The sequence below is a fragment of the Aphelocoma coerulescens genome, chromosome 26 (assembly GCF_041296385.1).
Source record: "Aphelocoma coerulescens isolate FSJ_1873_10779 chromosome 26, UR_Acoe_1.0, whole genome shotgun sequence".
Classification (NCBI taxonomy): Eukaryota; Metazoa; Chordata; class Aves; order Passeriformes; family Corvidae; genus Aphelocoma; species Aphelocoma coerulescens.
Window position 1 is genome coordinate 2,541,681 of NC_091039.1, and position 20,163 is coordinate 2,561,843.

Below are 20,163 nucleotides of genomic sequence, written 5' to 3' on the forward strand. Positions count from 1 at the left end.
TCCACCCTGAGCAGAAGCTCTGGATGAAAACAGCAGGATGATGCCAGGTTGATGCCAAAGGCTGCCCTGCCTGTGTGTGCTGGGTTCAGCATGGGTGGCATCCAAGGATGGCCATGACCCTCTGCCCCTGCAGTGGCTCTACAGCCCCTGTGCAGGGTCCCTGCAGAGAATCCACACTGTGGGGTGAGGCCAGAAGTGAGGCTTTAACTGTGTCATCTGTGGTCAGATGTGTCACAGTCGTAGCTCCTATGGCTGCCAAGAGACAGGCAGAGAACAACCCCAGGGTCTGTGGGGACAGAGGGCCAAGGCATTTCAAAGGCAAGAGAGATGTAAACACGCACAAACACTGGCCCACATACTCTCTCTCCAAACTCTAAAAGCAATGCAATTAATGTCAGGAAAGCTCACTAGGGAAGAGGAACAAGGAGCAAGGAACGAGGTGCTGTATCCCAATAAAACTCTCCCACGTGGAGGGGGTAGGCCCCAAGAACAGGCTCTGCTGTGAGGGTTTGCAAACTGATAGCTTGCAAACATAAACAGGGGTTTGGGACCCAAGAGCCTGGGCCAGTCCAAAGGCTGCACTTTCATAGCAAGTCATCCGTTGAGTTGGTCCAGATGTCTAAAGATGAGAGATCTTCCCACAGGGACAGCTGGAACCAAAAGCCTGTAATCTCCTAAGTTATAAATTGTCTTCTTTTATTTTTGCGTTTTACTCGTTTCCAATTTCTGTGATCAAGAATTCACTCCTGTTGCTTTTCTGGAACAAACTTGTTTTCTTTTTCAGCTTGCTTGTATAAAGACTGATGGGAGGCAAGCCTCCTGTTGCCCTAAGGCTGCAAACTTGTACAAATCTGGCTCATGACGCATTTCCTGAGGATGTCTTTGACTGCAGACATAGTTGGGGATCTCAGGAACCAGGGGTGTGATTCCTGAGATGTTGCAGAATCTTTCTGAGATGTTGATTTCATCATGTACCAAGCTAAAGGAGAAAGCATGACTGCCCCAGCATCATTCAGTGCCTGGCTAAGCAGGCAGAGCCAAAGAAACAGATACTGAGCAAAACCCTGATCTGGCTCTGCTGCCCCTCATGAGGAAATGTGGCCTCACAGGTCTCCATCAGGTCAGACCTGATCGCTCCTGAGATCCTTCCTCTGGATGATGGCACTTGCTGGAGCTCCAACTGCAATAAGCCAAGGCTGGGGCAGAGGGTGAATGTGATTTCCCCCTTGTTTTTGGGCTAAGAGCTTCAGCATAGCTGGGAGCTCTGAAATGCTGTGGCCATTCTTACCCACCTCCTTTTGTACCCTCTCTACTCTCCTTGCATGGAGGGGGCAGTTCCTACTGGTGCAGAGCAAGGAGGATGTGCCTGACTGCAGCCCTGAGACCAGAGCATCATGCTGGGATGAAACAGCAAGTTCAAGAACAAGCAAGAGCTCAAGGAAGTGATTAAGAAGGTGATGATTTCTGCATGGAAAAGATAATGGGAACAAGAACCACAAGATGGTCTTCCACAGCTGGTCCTCTCCCTGAGCTAGACAAAAGGAAAGCCCAGTTCCTGATGGCATTTTTTAAGGACCAGGCAGGACAGAGACACGCGTTACTCACAGGACTCGGAGGCTGGGCAGCTGCTGGCACATCCTTCTGGGGAGGAAATGGATGCCTGCCCGGGTCAAGGTCCTAGAGGGATGGAGGAGAGATTAGAAATGGTGTTGCTGGCAGCCAGTGCCCAGACTGTGTGACGCAGAAGCCCAGCTGCCATCCCAGATAGTGGCAGGGGAGACAATATCAATGGGACAATGAAATACCTGGAGAGGATAAAAAACTGCCTGGCAGCTTTGGAAACAGGCACTGCTGCTGGGCCTGGCTAAGGTGAACGTGCCTATGAAGAGTTCTGGGCCACTGCTGAGTACTGAGTTCACAGCTGTCCTTGGCCTTGTTGGCGCAGGTGGCAGTGCCCTCTGTAGTGGGCTCTGCCATCCCAGTGCCCATCGTCCAGGCTGGACAGGCCTGGAGCCAGGACTGCCTCAGAAGCCTGTGTATGAGGGATGGATGGTGTGTCCCAGTGTCCCCGAGACATGGCGTGGCCAGGTCACACCCTGGCCTGGGGTGCTCCCAGTTTGGGCACAGCACGGGGACCAGTGCCCAAGAGAGGAGAACCATGTGAGGCCAGAGGCAGCGTGTCCTCCAAGGCCCTGCTCTCCAGGGCCTGGTGGGGTGAGGAGGGGACCAGAGTGGTTGCAGGAGCCCCAGTGTGGGTGGCAGATGTTCCTGAACTGCACCGTGGTGCTGGTTCCAGTATGGGCAGAGACACTGGGGCTCAGCAGAAGCACTGCACTCAGAGGCTCACTCCTTCACAGATGCAGGAGGGAAGGAAGGAAAAAAAAATAAAAAAAAGATTGGAGCACACTCAAGAATACCGAGAGAGCCACTCACGGGGAGGAAAGCTGCGTTCAGGAGCCACAGGGGTGAAACGAAGCAGAAGGGTGAGTGACCAGGGAGAGGCAGAGCTGAATACTGCACAGCACTGGGAAAGTTGTCCTCACTGAAACAGCCTGGGCCACCTTGAAGGAGGAAGAGCACAGCTAGCAGGGTAAAAGGGAGAGAGGTGCCACTCACAAAACTTCTAGGCTGGTGGTGCCTTTAAGGTCCGGGAATTCCCTGATGTCTGTTGCTCCATTGAGTGACCTGCAGAGAAATGAGGGTGAGGTGAGGTGGGCAGAGAGCTGGAGGCAAGTGCAACTGCCCAAGGTTCCAGTGCCATCAGCCACAGTGGCAAATCTGCTTCCTCACACCCAGATGTGGTGATCAGAGGCCCAGACCCAGCGTGTCCCTGTGGCTGGAGCAGAAGCCTCGCTCTGTGCGGATACAGCGAGATGGAGCTGGGAACTTCTGTGCAAGGAGGCTTGGCAAGCTCAAAGCCTCTCCCAGCCACTGACATTCTTGGCATGATCTCTACCCAAATTAAATAAAAAAACCCCAAGCAATTACCACAGGGAATGTAAGCAGGGCATCCCACCCAAGCCTCCCCGGGTCTATGCATTTGGATCTAAAGAATGCAGGGCTATTTGAATGATTTATTTTATGTGCCTGGGTGAGGCTTATAAATAGAGATTTATGAGGTTGCCTCTGCCTCTATATTTTTAGTGCTGTGCCACAACAGGTTGGCTGAAAAGCCAGTGTGGGGCAGCTGTTGTGGTCCAGGTGGTGCCCAGCCTGTGCTGCTGGCCCTGGGGCAGGCTTAGGGCCAAACATGTGAAGACAGCACTGCCACTGCTGGCTGCCCAGTGATATGATTTGTGCCATGTTGTTGGGACATGTGTTCCTCCACTTCTCCATCTTGTGGAGGAAGGCAGATGCCTTCAGTGTCCGTCTGTTTGGGCAACTACACAACAGCAGCAAAAGCTGTGGCACTTGTGTGTGAGGTCTTTGCTGCTCCTGGCACAGCTGTGGAGACCCTGGAAGGCCTCAGTGCCTGTCAGCTGTGTGGGGAGGAGGAATTAGTGGCTGCCTCCAAAATGCCCTTTTCAAAATTATCCTTCCTCAAAAGAAAACATCTGCAGTGTCTGCTCCTTGGAGCCTTTGGGGCTGGCCAACAGAGTGGCTTCATGGTCCTCTGTTGGCACAGGGGCTCTTGGAAAAAGGGAGGGAGGAGGCCACAAAGGTGCCCAGTACATAGGGCTTGGAGCTTGGATGTTACCTCTCTGAGGATGTGCTTGGTGAACTTACAGAGTGTGGAGCTTTGGCAAGTACTGGAAAGCAGACTGTCCAACAAACTGGATGGGATTGTCATAAAAATGGCTGCAATGGGAAAGAGGAACTGGTCAGAGCCTGCTGCACATGAAGAGAAGATGCTGTTACAGGTCAGGAGCCCCAGAACTGCCAGCAGTAAGCCATGCACGAGGTGCTGCTGTGCTGTGGGCAAGTCTTGTTCCCAGATAGCCACAGGCTCTCCCACTGGCCTGTTTCAGCTGGGCATTGGTACAACCGAGGTCTCCTGCTGCTCTGAATGGGCCTTTTGGGGTCCTGCTGAACCAGAGGGGCTAGAAAGGTGTAAAGCCCTCCTTCAATCCTACTGAGAAACACCTTGCACTGGAGGACACCTCTTTGGGTCTCACATGCCTACAGCAGCAGCACCTTTCCCACCTGTCACAGTCGGTGGAGAGAAGTGAGCTCTTCTGGGATGCAGAGAGATATGGGAGAAGTTGAGTCACCTCCTGCAAGGAGCACTTCCCCCCATAAACTGTGAGACACTTGAGATGGGCAGATCCAATGGAGAGATGAACATTCTGGGTGTGTGGGCCCCCATCATCGCTCTGTGGATGCTGCCCAAGGGAGATGGGGATGAGGCTGGTTGTTCTGGCTGGAGCAGTGAATGGTTTCACCCAGTGTCACCATGGCTTTTCCAGATACTGGCATTTCTATAATTTAAGTCCAGTTTGGACAAGCAGAGCTTTTGTCACTTGCCACAGTTTTCAGTATCTGTGTGGTTCAGAGAAGTACCCAAAAATCACTACCTGTGCCTGGGTCAGAGGAGAAATGAGCAGACAGCTGGGTGTATTCATGTGCAGAGCTTTGTGTCCACAGGTCTGGGGCAGACACACAAGGGCCTGGTATCCCAGCTCTCTGACACATGCAGCTGCTTTTCTGAACACAAGGAATAAACACCAGCAGATGTCAACCAGGGCTTAGACAGTTTCCATGCAGACCACCTGCATTTTGTTCCTCCCTTGCTATCAGCCTGTGCTGCAGCAAAGTTCAGCTGCAGGGAAAGGAGAACCCACAGCAATTCCAAAAAGGAGCTGAGAAGGAGCAATTTCAGCCTGTCCTAGCACAGGGATAGCAAATATCAGATTGTTGTTGTGACCACAGTCAGAAATCCCAACCCAAGACATTAGGAAATGTCCCTTTCTGGGTAATATAAAGATGTAGGAAACATTATTTAATTTTCTTACATTGTTTGGAGGAGGGGATTCCCAACAAATGCGTTCTCTGGAATAGCTTTGATGTTGTTGTTATGAAAACCGCTGTTGGGAGAAACAAATATCTTGATATTAATGAACTTAAACTTCTTTCCTCATCACTTTTAAAGCCAGAGAGCCTTCAAAATACACATCAAATAGGAGATGTAGGCTCCTTCCCAGGTGCAGCATCATCCCAGCAGGTGAACAAGGTCTGTGGTTTGGCAGGACAAAATCTGCTGCATTTACTCTGTGGGCGCTCCATATGTGACTCCACCGACCCCACCAAGGATACAAGGACTTAAGGTTTAGCACCTTACAGGTCAGGAAACAGAAGCAAGCCAAATACAAAATTTTCTACCCTCCAGGAACTACAATTTTTATGGATGGTCTCCATTACAGCTCCACAGCTGCCAACCAGAGCGCGCCAGGAATTATCGGCCCAGGAGACTTTAAAGGATTTGTAGGTGTAGCTGCGATATTTTTGCTTAAGCTTGAGAAAATTTCTATTCAGAAAATTTTTCCAGGAGAAGGGAGCTCTGTGGCCACAGTCTGACCTCCTGGGCAGCAAAGGCAGCCACAGGTTCCTGTGGCTGGACTAGGACCAGGCTCTGGGTGATGCCCAGGTTGTTTATCCCAGAGGAGTCTGAGCGGGTGATTAGTTGATGACTGTTTGGAATTTGCCTCTTCTTTAGTAACAGGCATTTCAAAAGCCATCTCAAAGGGGATTAAGGCTCTTATTCTCATTTTGAAGGTGAGAGTAATGATGATATCTGAGCTGGACAGAGAAATCTCATGAGAATTCTTCCAGTAAAGAAAAAAACTGGTGTCAGATTTTTACTCCAAGGCTCCCAGAAACACGACAGCAGCTGCTTTTGTCCCACCCCAGCCTGGCACCAGTGTGACACAAGAACTGTGGATCCACATCAGCTGACCCCACCCTGGGGCTTCTACCTTTGTGGGTGATAAGTGGGAAGGTTTCTTATTTTTAGTGTCTCTCGGGCTGACCAATTAGAGGAAGGAGAGCTATCTACTAAAATGGTCACAAACTTTGCTAATTCCCTATTATAAATTTATCCTAAGGGAGATCAAACAGTTTCTGCACATGAGAGGAGGTGGCACAGGGCCTGCAGAAACGATGGCCTCACGATAACATGGGTAAGTCCAGGTTGTGATCCCAAGCTGGGGAATGGACTCAGAATTAGCCAGAGAACAGATGGAGTTTGAGCTCCTTAGATGCCACAGGAGACTGAAGAACTGTAGGAGGAACCTGCTCCAAGGCTGACAGGGACTCCCAGTCCCCTCCACCAGCCATGGTGTGGAGGCTGATGGGGAGGTGGTCAGAGCTGATGGAAATTGAGGAGATAAACTGCTTTGATGCAGTGGAGAGGGCTGGGAAGGAAAAGAAAGGCTTGGATTGAGTGCTCTCCTCAAGTCAGAGCACAGGCGATGCTTTATTGGTCACTCTCCCACAGAAAGTGGTTTTGTAAAGGAATAAATGGAAAATCTCACAGCTCCTGCAGTCGGCCCAGCGTCCTGATAGCCCCAGGGAATTCCAGCAGCTCGTTGTAGTTCAGATCCCTGAAAGACAGAGAAGGGAAAAACATTCATTAATGTTTCTGCAGGAGCTCAACCACGTGTATCTGTGCTCTGAAGCCACGGAAACTTGGTCGCTAACATGGGAGACAGGTTTTTCCTACCATGCTGATCCAGCCACTGCCTGGAAACACAATCTCACACGTTCTTGCAACACTGTCAGGTGAGAGCTAGTCCAAGCCATGGCTGCTTGGTGAGAGCTAGTCCGAGCCAAGTGCCCCGTGCCCAGCCCATCTCCTGAGGGCCCTGGCCCCTTCTCCCAGGAGCTCACCCCCGGGGCTTTGGCTCTGAGTAATTTTTCTTGCCTTTCCAGGTCAAAATGGGATTCTTTGAAGGACAAGAAACACAAACAGCGTCGGTTGTGTGGGTCCCATGAAGGGCTTCTCCAGGCCCCCTCACCCTGTGGTGCAGAGGGGATCAGGGGACCATTCCCTCAGTGTTTGTCCTGGGCATGCTGGGTCTCCCTGCCACTGGGACATGCTGTGACTGAGACCAGTGGGAAGAGGAGTCTGTGGGAAGACTTAGGTCTTCTTCTGATGGTTGGGGTCAACCCCACATTGGAATCTATAAGGCAAAGCTGGAAGTGATATGCAAGGGGTACTGACAGTGTTGAGCATTGTCTAATTTGCTGTGTAGTAAAACAAATAAAATATGCTATGTTGGTTGTAGTGACAGGTGTAGAATTTACCCACCCTGACTTGGCAACTGAAAGAGACATCTGAGTGCGAATGAAATCTCAGGAGTTGTGTTTGTTCTCCAAGGAGGGGCTTAACCTCTGGAACAGGATTTATTTGGCCTATGGAGCACTGCTGGCAACCTGGGAGGAGCAGCCCTCCAGAGGCACCAATCCTGCTGCTGGCTGGAGGGTGCCCATGGAGACTGGCTGGGCTTTGGGTGTGCAGCACTTCTCCTGTAGCATGCCCAACACTCTCCTTGGAAGGCAATTTTGGCTGTCACAGTAAGATTTGATCCTATCCTGGCCATCCCACTTTCCAATTCACTGAAGTCTGAAAACCATGCGACTGCTTCCTACCTGCATGACACTCACCAAGTTTTAAGTGGTAGATACTTTGGAACATGATTACTGGCTCCTGGAGATTACTGTATAATTACACTTAATGAACCTCAAAGTAATTACCATGTAACCTGGATTGTGGTTTATGGAACAGAAATAACTGAGCATTTACACAGCAATGAGCTGCTGCCCAATTACCCTGTAATTCTCATCCTCTGGGCTCAGGCATGGTCATTACGTTATGATCTCTCTTGGCCCCTTTGTCTCTTACATCTTCCCTCACTACCAGTGCCCCTGCTTGGGAACGACTTTGTGGCCCCACCTCAGCTTTGCCCTGAAGGTGTTTACATGGGAAATCAACCCAGACAGTCTCTCCAAATTGGTCCTTCCAGGACTTCCGACTTACATGATTTATGTGTTAGGGAATGCTTATCATGGAATTACAAGATAGGGCACAAACCGAAAAGAAAAATATGGAATGAGGTTGTCGTGGGCGGATTTTGTCTTGTGTAGCTCTGACAAGGTCCACACCTTGTTGCTGGATTCCCCGAGAAGCCCAGGTGCTGTGGCAGGTCCTGTTTTGGCAGGGTTTGTCCCCGGATGCCAAGGGCACTTTTCCTTCCTCCAGTTACACAGGGATGTGGATGCTGGTGCTATGTGTAGGGATTTGAGCAAATGAACCCTGCTCCTGTAGGACCCAGAAAGGGTTCATGTGGTCTAATAGTTGGCAGTGCTGGCAATCAGCAGGGAAGGAGCACAGGGCTGGTGGTGAGACTGTGAGCTCTGCCTGCCCAGTGTCCCCCCTGCAGTGTGGTGGCAGGGCCCCAGCACACCTGAAGCTGCTGTGCCTGTCCCAGGGCCCAGGGGTGGAACAGGAGTGATGTGTCCCCTCTTCACACCACCTCACATCTGTTAGACAGGAGAGCTCTGCCTCTCCCTGCACTCGCTCTGTCACACTCTGTCCTTATCTGGCTCCAAGCACGTCACTGCTTTTCCTCAGTCTTCTCCGCTTGAGCCCAGATTGATCTGTTCAAGAATAAATAGCCCAACACATGACTGCTCATAGCTTCACTCTTTGCTTGTGGCTCCCTATCAGCTGCTTGGATGCTCTTGGCCAGTGTCTGCAGATAGCACCTGCCAGGTTCCACTGGGGCCTGGCTGAGGGCTCTCATTGCTCAGCTTGGTTATCAGGACTGTTAATGACACATCCCTTCTCTGCTGCTCAGGGACATACGGGAGTGGATTTCCCAAGGGAACAAGCAACGGGAAGTGCAGGCAGGACCCCACTGGGCATTTTCAAAGCATTGGGCAAATCTGATTAACCTCCAGATCACTGCACTGGTTGAAATCAGAGGCATTAGCAGCCTAAGTCGACTGACAGCCCAAATTATGCACATAAGGTGCATAATACCTTTAAAAATTTCACCCTGCAGTGACTCCGTGAAGTGAGAGGGAGATTCCACAGGGAGCAGGAAGCAGGAGATATCTGCCTGTGCCACCTCCCTCTCCTGCACCACAAACTGGGACTGGGAGGAACCTGTGTGGTGCCAAGGGACGGTCCCTGGAGAAGAGGCACTGTAAGCCCCAGCCCCGGGTGACATTCAGCCCATCACTGCTGTGTCACTGGGGAGGCTTCTTGTGATGGCACAGGGCTGTTCCTCCCCAGTGACACCTGACATGTCTGAGCTGCTGACAGATGGAAAACATTGTCCAACAGAGAGGAGGCTTAGCTCACCTGTGATTCACTAACACAACAAGGGATCTTAGATCTGCAACCAGTATTATTTCCAAGGAATAATTCACTGTGCTGTAATATTTGCTCCTGTCTTTAAAAATGTGTTTCCTTTCCAGCCTGCATCTCTTCCAGGCAGGCTGGTCTTTCATCAGCAGATGAAGGTTCTGTTTGTACCTCTGCATGTGTGCAAGTATGTACAAGACCAGCTCTTCCTGAGCGAACACACACCGTTCCTAGCCCTGGCAGCATCCCGGGGCCTCCCTCCCCTGTGCACTTGACAGATACAAAGAGCATTCATTGTGTTCCCGTTGGGTAAAAGCCCATCTTGGAATGCTGGCAGACACTGGGCTTGTTGGAAAGTGGAAATGCAACCAGGTGTAGTCATGCTGCTCCATCCCAGCTGCCAGCAACCCTGCTCTATTCAGAGGAGACAATGTGCCTGTGCTCGCTCCTGCCCGTGCTTCCTGGGTTTTGGGGAGGTGAGCCTCCCTCCTGGAAAACAACCCAGCTGTTCTGGGGAACAGGTCCCTGAGTGCTGCTTGTGGGTGGCTGCTCTGGATCGTGTGCTGCTCTCACCGCCCTGACTTGTCTCCAGTGCTGCTCCTGGCCAAGCTCTGCCCAGTTCATGGGGTCCAGCTGGCTGGAGGGGGCTGGAAGAAACCAGCACTCAGGATGGTCCTCAGGTGTCATCTTTTCCCTGCACTCTTCCCAAAGCTCAGACCCAAACCATGATGTGAGAAAAAATTCCCTGTCCCTTGTCCTTCTTTCACAGAACTGGAGTTGGGCTCTGGTCCAATCAATGACCCAGAAACAGCATTCAACCCCCGCTGTGGTGTTCCTGTCAGTGGGGAAGTTTCTGTTCATTTAGTGAAATTCAGTCCTCAGGTCTTTGCACAGGTGCTAGCAGGGCTCCATCTGTCCCAGACATCTCCTCTCTGCCTGCTCTCCCATGGGGAATTTGGCCCAGCCCATGTGCCCCATGGTGAGTCTCTGGAGCTTCTTCCCCAGCACAGGGTCAAGGCACATTGGAAGGACTCATGGCTCAGTGGCTCAGGGATGATTTTGCTTTTTGATTCCAGTGGCCACAAAATTTCCTCCACTGAGCACGTCAGTGAACTGCCCATCATTCACAAACCCTCTCCAGGAGCTGGTGGATGCAGAAAATGGAAGTGCCATAGCAAACACCTTGAAGGGTCCCCTTCCTCTCCCTGCCTTATCTGAGGTACTCAGGCAATGCTTTGCGTCCCCAGCTCCACACTCTGACACTTTCCCACTGCTTCCAGATTTGGAATGATGCAGGGAAAGCTGCAAAAAGCCACTTCACTCCTCCCACTGCACTGCTGTGGCACAGCCTGGGATGGCCCAGGAGGCCTCTTGGCCCAAGGAAGCTGGACCTGGCAGTGCTGTCCCAGCTCTAGGGTCCGACCCAAGGCTTTGTGTGCTACATGTGGGGTTTCCTGGCTGTGGAGTGCTGTCCTTTTTGGCACAATGCAGATCAATGGCAGCGTTACTTGGTGGAAGGATGGCAACGCACCATGGCCATGCCTATGCCAAACAGTAGGAGGCCTCATAACAAAAAAGAAACTAGAAATAAAGAGCCTGGCATAAGCAAGTTTTTCCCATTATCAAGGGCTATTGAAAGTGAAATCAGTAAGGCAAGAGGTTCAGAACTGATGTGCAAGAGCAGTGACTATGAATAATCCCTTTCCTCAGCTGGGCTCAAAGTTACCAGCTCTAGCATGACAGTGGGATGGCAAGAGGAGCCTTGTCTGTTCTTCCACTTGAAATGAAAGCCTCTGAAAGGTCATCCCGTCTGCCCAAGACACAGTGAACTGGCTGGCTTTCCATTGTTGCTGTTGCTAGAGGGAGCCTATAGCTTCATATTTGGAAGACCTTAACCAACCCTGTTGTTTATTTAGAAATAAAAGTAAGTTGACATCAAAGGCCCAGTTATTTTGGGCTTTAACTGCCAGGGTGATTTGAAGCTGACAGCAAGCAGCCTGGAACTATTAATATCTTCAGTCCTGCCAAAAGGAGAGAAGGAAGGGAAAGAGTCTCAGGTCAATTTTCTGCCTGTTAGGGACTATTAGTGGTTCCACACAGGAAGCCAAAAAAAATAAAATTATATAGTACTATAAATTCTTCCATAAGCCACAAAACACCACAAATTTGCAGCTAATAAACCTGAAGATGAAGTGAGATTAGAAGCTGTAGATGGGACATTTGCTGACTATTTCAGTCCCAGTGGAGTTGGAGATGTTACCACGGTGCCTGGAGGGGACTTTGTGCAGCCTCCTCTGAGGACCTGCATTTCCACCTGTCCTGTGCTGGCACCTCATCAAGCTGCCAGTAAATGTAATTACTGCCTCTGCTAGTTGTGCTGGTTACTGTGGGCAAATCAAGCACTGGAAATGATTTAATTGGTAGTCTGGAAGCCCAAGGGGGCCATGGGGACCATGTAGTTTGACCTCTTGCCCAGCACTGGCCAGACAGCTTTACCCAGACTCCATATATCCAATCATGGCTCGTGGCTGAGCTGCCAGATGAGTTCAAATATGAAAAGCAATTGCACAATCAGGTGCCATAATTTATGGAATCACAGATTCACTAAGGTTGGAAAAGCCAAGATCGAGTCCAACCATTAACCCCACACTAAACCATGTCCCTAAGCATCCTGAGTGTTTTTAGAATGCTTCCAGCACCTTGTGTTGTGTAGCATCAGCCCACACCCCGCTGTCCTGGCAGTGGCATGCAGTGAGTGTGAGCCGAGCTCAGCCTGGGGCATGAGAGGCTGCCAGTGCCTCTAATAAGTGAGGGGAGGGAAGGGGGATGTGGAAGGACAGGGAGCACTTCTCTGGCTCCAGACCATGCAAGAGGGGGATGTTCATGTGAACCAGAGAGAGAAATGGCCCAACATGGGATCCATCTGCTAGGGTCAGTGTTTCCATTGGGAAATTAATCATGTCCTAGAAAACCCCTTTTTTTTGCAAGTTATAAGAAGCCAGGCTATGATGGAACTTGAGGGAGTGCATGTGTGTCCCAAAGGAGCAGAGATGGGCTGCCCACTGTGGGAAGGTTGTCAGATACGTCGGGTACATGATTCCTGCCAGGAGCAAGCAGCAATCTCTGAACGAGGATTCATTCTGACAGCCTGGCCTGGAAACGTCTCAGCCTCTCCCTGACACGGTGCTGCAGCACTTCACCGGGTTTCTGTAGCACTGGTGGACCATTGCTGGGATGGGGGGACTGTCTTGGGTTGTGCCTTGTACCCTTGCAGCCACCAATCCCTCCCAGTACAGCTCTGATCTCCACTGCAAATCCCAGCAGTGTCCAGTGTGTGGCTGTTCCACCCAGGACTCCTGTCTGTTCTCTAAGGCAATGGATCAACGTTTGATGTCTTTAACACTGCCCTGCACATTCAGACACAAAGGTGCTGACCGGGGACACACAGAAACATCCACGGAGCTGATGGCTCAGGAGGAGGCTGCTCTTTGCCAGGCTGGAGAGGAAGGCAAGGCTCGAGGAAGCCTGGTCTAGAGCAGAGCATTCCCCAACTGCAGGAAAGAAGCTGGGGATTTCTACCTGTTCCTCGAGGTGCACAAATGGCTGGGGATCAGCCCCTGGAGCTCTGCTGCTGGTAGGAGGGAGTGTGGGATGGAGGCAGAACTTCTGTGCATCAGCACATCTGTGGTGAAAATGTGCCCCCAGCTGCCTCTGCTGCCGTTCTGCTGCCTGCAAGGGTCTCTCCTCCTTTGCACGGGCATCAATTCACACTCACACACCTTGGGAGGCAGAGGCACGGGCACCTGCTCCAGGAAAGGCTCTAGGAACAGGGAAAGGCTTTGGGCAAACGGGAGCTCGAAGAGTCAGAGGGGCTGAGGACCTCTGATGGGTCACAGCATGTCTGCAGACCCAGAGGTTGGAGCTTGGAGAGCCTCAGTGGTGTTGGTCATTGCAAGATCAGCAGTGGGGGAAGCCAGGCTGGAGAGCTGGCCAGGTGCAAGAGGGGGGTGTGAGGATTTGGTGGGCAAAGGGAGAACAGGCAGAGTCCTGCGATGGAGATGAGCCTTACAGTGGAGCCATGGAAAAGTGCAGTGGCCCCAGAAGTAGCCTTTTACCTGAAGCACATTCACTTCCTCTCTTTTTTTTCTTTATAAACCTGCAAAATGTCATGTCTGACTGGGGTTGTGTTCTGCCAAAGCTCAGCCTGGTTACAAGGTACCGACTGGTTCAGAGCTGAGCTGCACCAGGGAGGGCACATTCCAGGCCCCTGCAGCAAACTGGGAGCAGGGCCCAAGGAGACACAGGGTCTGATCTCTGTGCTCCTGGTCAGTGCCAGTTCAGTTTGACAGGTGACTTTCTCTGTTTGGAAAAGTCACTTTCCACTTACACAATGATCAGAGCAGACAATGAACTTCTTAGCTCTGTTCTGGAACCAGGAACAGGGACCCATGCAACCAGGGCCCTCAGCTGTGGCCCTCTTTCCAAAAAGCCGTGTCCCCTTCCCTTTTCCATCCCCTCAATCTGGGTACCTAAGCCTCTCCTGAAGTCCCTTCCATCCTCTGGCAGGGCAGGTTGGGATCGTACAATCAAGCTGATGAGCTGGGGACCCATGCTGGCCCTGCAGGGCTGGAGCATCAGGATGCTGAGGAAGACGCTCAGTGCAGCAAACAGGGCATCCCTGAGGGGTCAAATCCATCAGCTGCTCTGGGAATTGCACAAATTTGGGATTAGTATCAAGAAACTGCACAAAAGGCTTCAAATTAAACATGCTGATGGAGAAAAATCCACTAGAGGAGCAAGGTAGAATTTTGGCAGACAGTTTTCCAGGAGAACAGCAGAGCCTGCCTGGCCATTAAAGTGTTAAACAACCCTAGCATGAGCTGTACTGGAGATATTTCCCATTTCCTTCTTCCTGCCTTCATTGCCCAAGGTGCACTTTATATTAATTTTCTTTCTTTTTTTTTTTTTTTTCTCCTATAGAAAATCCAACTCTCCAGAGGAGTTGGTAGGTTCCAGCTCTGCTCTGCATTTACAGACTCCACTAATTACCCGGATAATGGGACGGGTGCTGTGGTAAGGGCATTTCCTGTGAGGCAAGGTTAGGCAGATAAAATGCCTGGAGCCAGAGGGTTTTGGATTCAGCCGTTCTGGGAGATGTTTTTAATTTATTAGTGCTATTTTTAAAAAATAAATTAAAAGGTTTTTAAATGAATGGAGATTTGCTCTTTCCAAGTGATTTATCTCCTTTGTCTGATGGGCGGAGGAGCTGGCAGGGATGTGGATGGGGAGGGAGAATCCAGGGAGAGAGGAAACAGCGGGGTCATCTCAGGTGGAGGGGATGGGTGAGGCCTGCATGGCCTCTCTGAACTGGTTCCTCTTCACGTCCGTGTCAGAGATGGGCTGGAGATTTCCCAGAGGAGCAGCGCTTCTGGGGCTGATTGTTGCTATTTTGGCTGTAGCCCGGAGGCCTCCAGCATTTTGAGCCGGTCCTGGGGAGCAGCCGTTCCTTTCCCAGCCCTGCCTCTGCCCCGGGAGCCACCTTGGCCCTGCTGGGGGCTGGGAGGGCAGGACACTGCCAGGACACGCTTTCTGTCTCTGCCAGCACCAGGGTCTGCTCCGTGTGAGTGCCAAGGCAGGAGGAGCCCTGGCCCTGCCTTCGGTCCTTGCTCTGTGGGACTCGGCCGTGTCCATGACAGGCCCACTGGCAGGGCCACAGCTCTTACTTTTGCATTTTTCCCTTTGCCTCAAGAGCTCCAGAGAGAGCTCTGAGCAGCTGTTGGGGAAGATGAGGTGACTTTTGTGGTGGGAGACCCTGCACATCCCTTGCCAGGGTGCTGCTCGGCACTGCCAGCCCACCTGAGCCACACCTGAGAGCACAGACCTGCCAGAGCCGCTGCTGCTGCCAACCTACCTCATCCCAGAGGTCCCAGGGACCTGCCTCACCAGGCTCCCGGCTGTGTGTGTGTGTGACAGTCAGCCCCCAGGGCCACCACACCTCTCCTTGCTTGGACAAAACAGTCCTGATGGGAGGAAAAATGCTTTCCCCTTTCCTTCAAAGCAAAGATCCCATCCCAAGGGCATTTTCAATGAGTTCCTTCCACAGCTGCTTTGGTGGAAGATTTGGGAAGATCCACGAGGAGCCTCTGTTGCCTTCCAGCTGCTCTCTGCACTTGCTCTCTGGGCTCTGCTCTGCTCTGCCGTGGGGACACCGAGGGCTGAGGCCTGCCTAATAGCAGGCAAGGTGGAAATGCTGAATGATGGTCTGTGTGTGCTGGTGTTTGGAGTGAGAGTTTGGGGCCAGCTCTGAAATTCAGCTGCCCTCCCCATGGCTATCTCTGAGGCCCTGCACACACACACTCAAACACCGATGGCTGCACAGGTTCACGTCACCTTCCCCTTCCATCCCTCTGCACAGAGCAGTGACCTGGAGCTTGGTTGTGCGAGGGGACCTTCACTCATTCCCCTTCCCCTTCATCTCTGATCCATGAAATATTCATATTTCAGGGACACAGAGGGATAAATCCAATGTTACCACAATCTACCTGATGAGGCCAAAGTTGAGCACTATGAGGTATGAGGCAATTATTAATCAGCCTTTAGACTGTGTTCAGACTGATAGCAAAGCTCAGGGACCTCAGGAAACTGCTCAGCTTTCCAGGTGAAGGTGGTAAGGAGGAAACCTGGGCTTGAGACCAGCCTCATTGTGGGAATTAATGTCACAGGGATCCCCTCATGAGAAACTCCTCATACAGCAGTGGGGAACCTGGCCCCTCTGTTAGCACCATGCAGGCCTTTGCATGGCAGTTTTCCCTTGCTGTTCCTCTGAAACTGCAGCCACGTTGTCCCTGGCACTCTGCCCCCAGCCCTGAGCACAAGGTCTGAGTGTTCCCAAGAATCAGTCTCTGTCACTGCAGCGATGCTCCTGGCTGCAGCTGAACTGCTCCTTCCATCAGTTCTTCCATGAGCACTCCTCCTCACCGGGTTAATGACACACAAGTCTCCTCAGAGAATCATGGGATGGTTTGGGTTGGAAGGGACCTTAAAGATCATCTGAGTTCAAGCCCCTGCCATGGCAGGGACACCTCCCACTAGAAGGTGTCTAATCCCCCTTGCCCTTCTTGCTGCATTGTTAAAGACTGAGAAATTAAGTCTAAAACAATCAGGAAATGTCGAAGTCAGGATCTTTCCATCCAAATGGCAGAAGCAGGTTACACTGCCAGGTGTTTTACAGCACATGTTAAACACCCCAAAGGACAATGCACCACGGGCCGGGTCTGACAAGGCAAATCTGGAGCAGGGAAGTGATGTGAAGAGCAGTGTGTCTGCGGTCTCAGCTCTTGGCATGCCTTGCACCTACTTCTTGCAAAAGATGGTGCTTCTCTTGACTCTTTTTCATTTCACCTCCCCACTCCTCACCCTCTCGGGATTCCCTCACCCCACTGTGCCAGGCCATTTGCCAGGCCATTTGCAGTGGTCCAAACATTCACCTTGGCCACAGGCCTTTCCCTCTGGCCATGCCAATGGGTAATGGATGTCCTTCCCTTGGTATTTCAATATTACACCCTCGGTATATCAATCCCTGCTCATGGGGCAGTGCTGGCTGCTCCCTGCATTTCCTGTGGGCATCCCCTGACCTTACAGCTTGTGTACAGGATCGAGGCCATTACCTGAAGGGGCTACAGGAAGAATGTGTCACATCAGCATATTTACTCTCTTATTTGCTCCATGTCTTTGGGAAAGGGCTAAAAAATGCCAAGCTTCTCCCCTTCTGACCATCTAATGCCTGGTTTCATGGCTCAGCTTGGGGCTTCTTCCCACAGCCCTGCAGGGTTGTTTTGTGTCATCTCTCAGGCTGATGAGAACTGGAGAGGGAATCTCACTGATTTACAGAGCTGTTTCGAAACCCCTTTGGGAATCTGGCCCAGGCTGCTCTGACTTGCTTCCAGCCTACCTGCCAGCTTTCCTTCCCAGCAAGAGAAGGCTGGGGGGGCGGCTGCTGAACAGCCAGGTCTTGCCCTGAAAGAGAAAATTTTCTTGGAGCTGCTTTATCCAGCTGCATGCTGGTGTTTGACCTGGTGGGTGCTGCACATCTGCCTGTCCCCCCATCAGTGTGGGGAACACAGAGCCGCTGTGCACTTGGCAGAGCTGACTTGTGCACAGAAGCTGCAGGTCAATGCAAGGGAAATGTGAAGTCATTCATCTGGCTTCACCTCTTTCTAGATTTGCTGCCCTCCTGAAATATCAGGGCCAAGCCTTCTCCAAGAACAAAGATGCTCCACTGGGATCTGTTTTTGCAGGAATGCTGGGACTTGGGGCAGGTGAGCGGTGTGGTTGTACTTACACAGCTCTCATGTTGCTGAGACCTGCATGGGGCAGTGGCTGCTGCTTCTCTTAGGGTTTTGGCATTTAATAAAAATAGAAGTTTTACTGTCTAGCTGAATATGAGAAGAAATATTTCCCTTAGGGAAACAGAGGTTTTTGCACCTAAAACTTCCCAGGCTCTTCTGAAAAACCTGAAACAATGTTTTCCTCTCAAATTTTACAGTTCTTCAACTATTGTGCCTGGTTTATAATCAGCATCTGGCCACAAATACTCATTTTAGGAACCCTGGAGAAATTTCTGTCTTCACCAACCCTTACCATCCTGCTGCCTTCCAGGAGGTAACGCCCACGGGGTAACTGAGAGCACAGTTTGGCCTCCACAAGCCCAAGAAAATGTGCTAAGTGCTGTCAACAGAATGTAATCATAATTTGAGTAAAGGGTAAATGTGGAGCCTGTAATCGTCTCCACATGCACAGAAGCCGAGAGGTGGTAGGTAGGTGCAGGTCTAGGCTGGGACGGTGCAGCCAAAAGCTTGGCAAATTTTTGTCCCAGAGCTTGTCCAGCTTTGGTCAGCAGACCAAAGGATGCTAAGGATCAGCATGGGGGGTGGCTCCACTTGAGGAACACGCGTTCCTCAAGGATCACTGAATCGGAATGCTTGCTGGCCTGATGGTGAGAATTGGATTCTCAGGCCAGGAGGAGCAGAAGGCCTCTCTGGAGGACACTTCTTCAGGGCGATCAGATGTGGAGGAGAGCATGGAGAGCCTGGATCTCTCTGCCACGGCACTGTCCTTGCTGTGGACAGGCAGCTGTGTAGGGTGGGGCTGTGGGACACTCACGCACCAGCGCGTCCCGCAGAGCCTGGACATGGGCAGAGCCTGGGCATGGGCAGAGTCTGGGCACGGGCAGAGCCTCGACATGGGCACAGTCTGGACATGGGCAGAACCTTGGCACGGGCAGAGCCTGGACATGGGCAGAGTCTGGACATGGGCAGAGCCTGGACACGGGCACAGTCTGGACATGGGCAGAACCTTGGCACGGGCAGAGTCTGGACACGGGCAGAGTCTGGACACGGGCAGAGCCTGGGCACGGGCAGAGCCTGGACATGGGCACAGTCTGGACACGGGCAGAGCCTGGACACGGTCAGAGCCTGGGCACGGGCAGAGCCTGGGCACGGGCAGAGCCTGGACATGGGCAGAGCCTTGGCACGGGCAGAGCCTGGGCACAGGCAGAGCCCTGCTTCAACGGGACCACCTTTGGAGGTCGGATCCTCCCAGGGCTGCCTGATCAGCACCAGCAGAGACAGCGTTTGCACTGCTGCAGTGCTCCAGAGTCCCTGCATTGCTGCACAGTCCTGTCCCCGCGGGGATGGGGAGCAAGGACAGGGGACATGGAGCTCCCCAAGTGCTGGGCGACACCTCGGATGAGCAGCAAAAGGCAAAGAAAGTGTGAGAGTGGGAGGAGAGTGGAAGAGAGGGAAAATGAGCTTTCATCACAAATGTCTGTGGAAACAGAATTATCTCCCAGGGCTATGAAACCCTTTAGTCTTTCCCACAGCAAACAAGGGGCCGTCTTTTCCTCTGCAGCTCCATCCTGCTTGGGATGGGCAGCAGGATCTCTAACCACCCTGGCTGCAGAGAAGGGTTGCCCAGATGCAGGCTGGGATGTTGCTGCATGTCTGCTACAGCTGTAGACCAAAGCAGGTTTTCTTCCATCAGGGAGTTCTCTGCTTCCTCCTGCAGCTCGCCTGCCTTTGTGCTGCCTGGGTGCCACATCTCTGCCCTCACATATTTGCCTGTGACCACCAGAAATGACTGGGGAGAAAGCCAAGCTGGGACCCGTGGGTCACCAGAGGAGACCATGCATCAGCCTCCCACCCCTGGCACAGTTCAACCTCTCCCCAGCTGAGCCCTTCTGGGTGGTCCCAGGATCTGCCAGTCTGCAAGGAAGAGACAATGCGTGTCATGGTCCTGCCCTGAGGAGTGTGTCTGGGGACCAAGGGTTTGCCTGCTGCTGCCACTCTTGCCCGATAGCTGCTGTTGGCATCGTGCTGGGCACAGAGGGGCCCTGTCTCCTTGAGTGGCACTTGAATGCTGGGAAGCAGCATCTCCTTTTGCCATGACCCAGACCCCCTAGTTCTCTTGGCAGGAAGCAAGGGCCTGACTCTGACCCCAAGCCTGCACGAAGGGAGATGTTTCTGCACAATCGAAGGCATCAGGCACCTCTTCCAGTCTTTCAGAGCCTCAATTTATTTGTTTGCTTGTTTATGTTTCCTCCTGGGCCAACACACAGCGCATGAGGCACAGGCCATTCATGCAGCTGTCACAGCACAGGGAATGTGTGGCCAGGCTGTGGGATGAAAATCTCCTTCAGTTCAAGGTGAGCCCCTTGCTGCTAATTGCAGAGCCATGGAATAGTTTGGCTTGGAAGGGACCTCAAAGCCCATCTCATTCCACCTTCCACTATCCCAGGTTGCTCCAAGCCCCATCCAGCCTGGCCTCGGACACTCCCAGGGATGGGGCAGCCACAGCTT

The 20,163-nt window shown here is 52.1% G+C and overlaps 1 protein-coding gene across 2 annotated transcripts in view; it reads right to left on the bottom strand.

Annotated features, from left to right (window-relative positions):
* Positions 1-20,163, bottom strand: part of LGR6 (leucine rich repeat containing G protein-coupled receptor 6) — a 151,536-nt gene that overhangs the window by 21,155 nt on the left and 110,218 nt on the right. For both annotated transcript variants that reach the window (XM_068995745.1, XM_068995743.1), the window contains 5 exons: positions 6,471-6,539; positions 4,953-5,024; positions 3,727-3,798; positions 2,617-2,685; positions 1,606-1,677 (listed from right to left, as the gene is read on the bottom strand). In XM_068995745.1, coding sequence (XP_068851846.1) covers positions 1,606-1,677; positions 2,617-2,685; positions 3,727-3,798; positions 4,953-5,024; positions 6,471-6,539 — 354 coding nt within the window. The remainder of the gene's footprint in view (positions 1-1,605; positions 1,678-2,616; positions 2,686-3,726; positions 3,799-4,952; positions 5,025-6,470; positions 6,540-20,163) is intronic.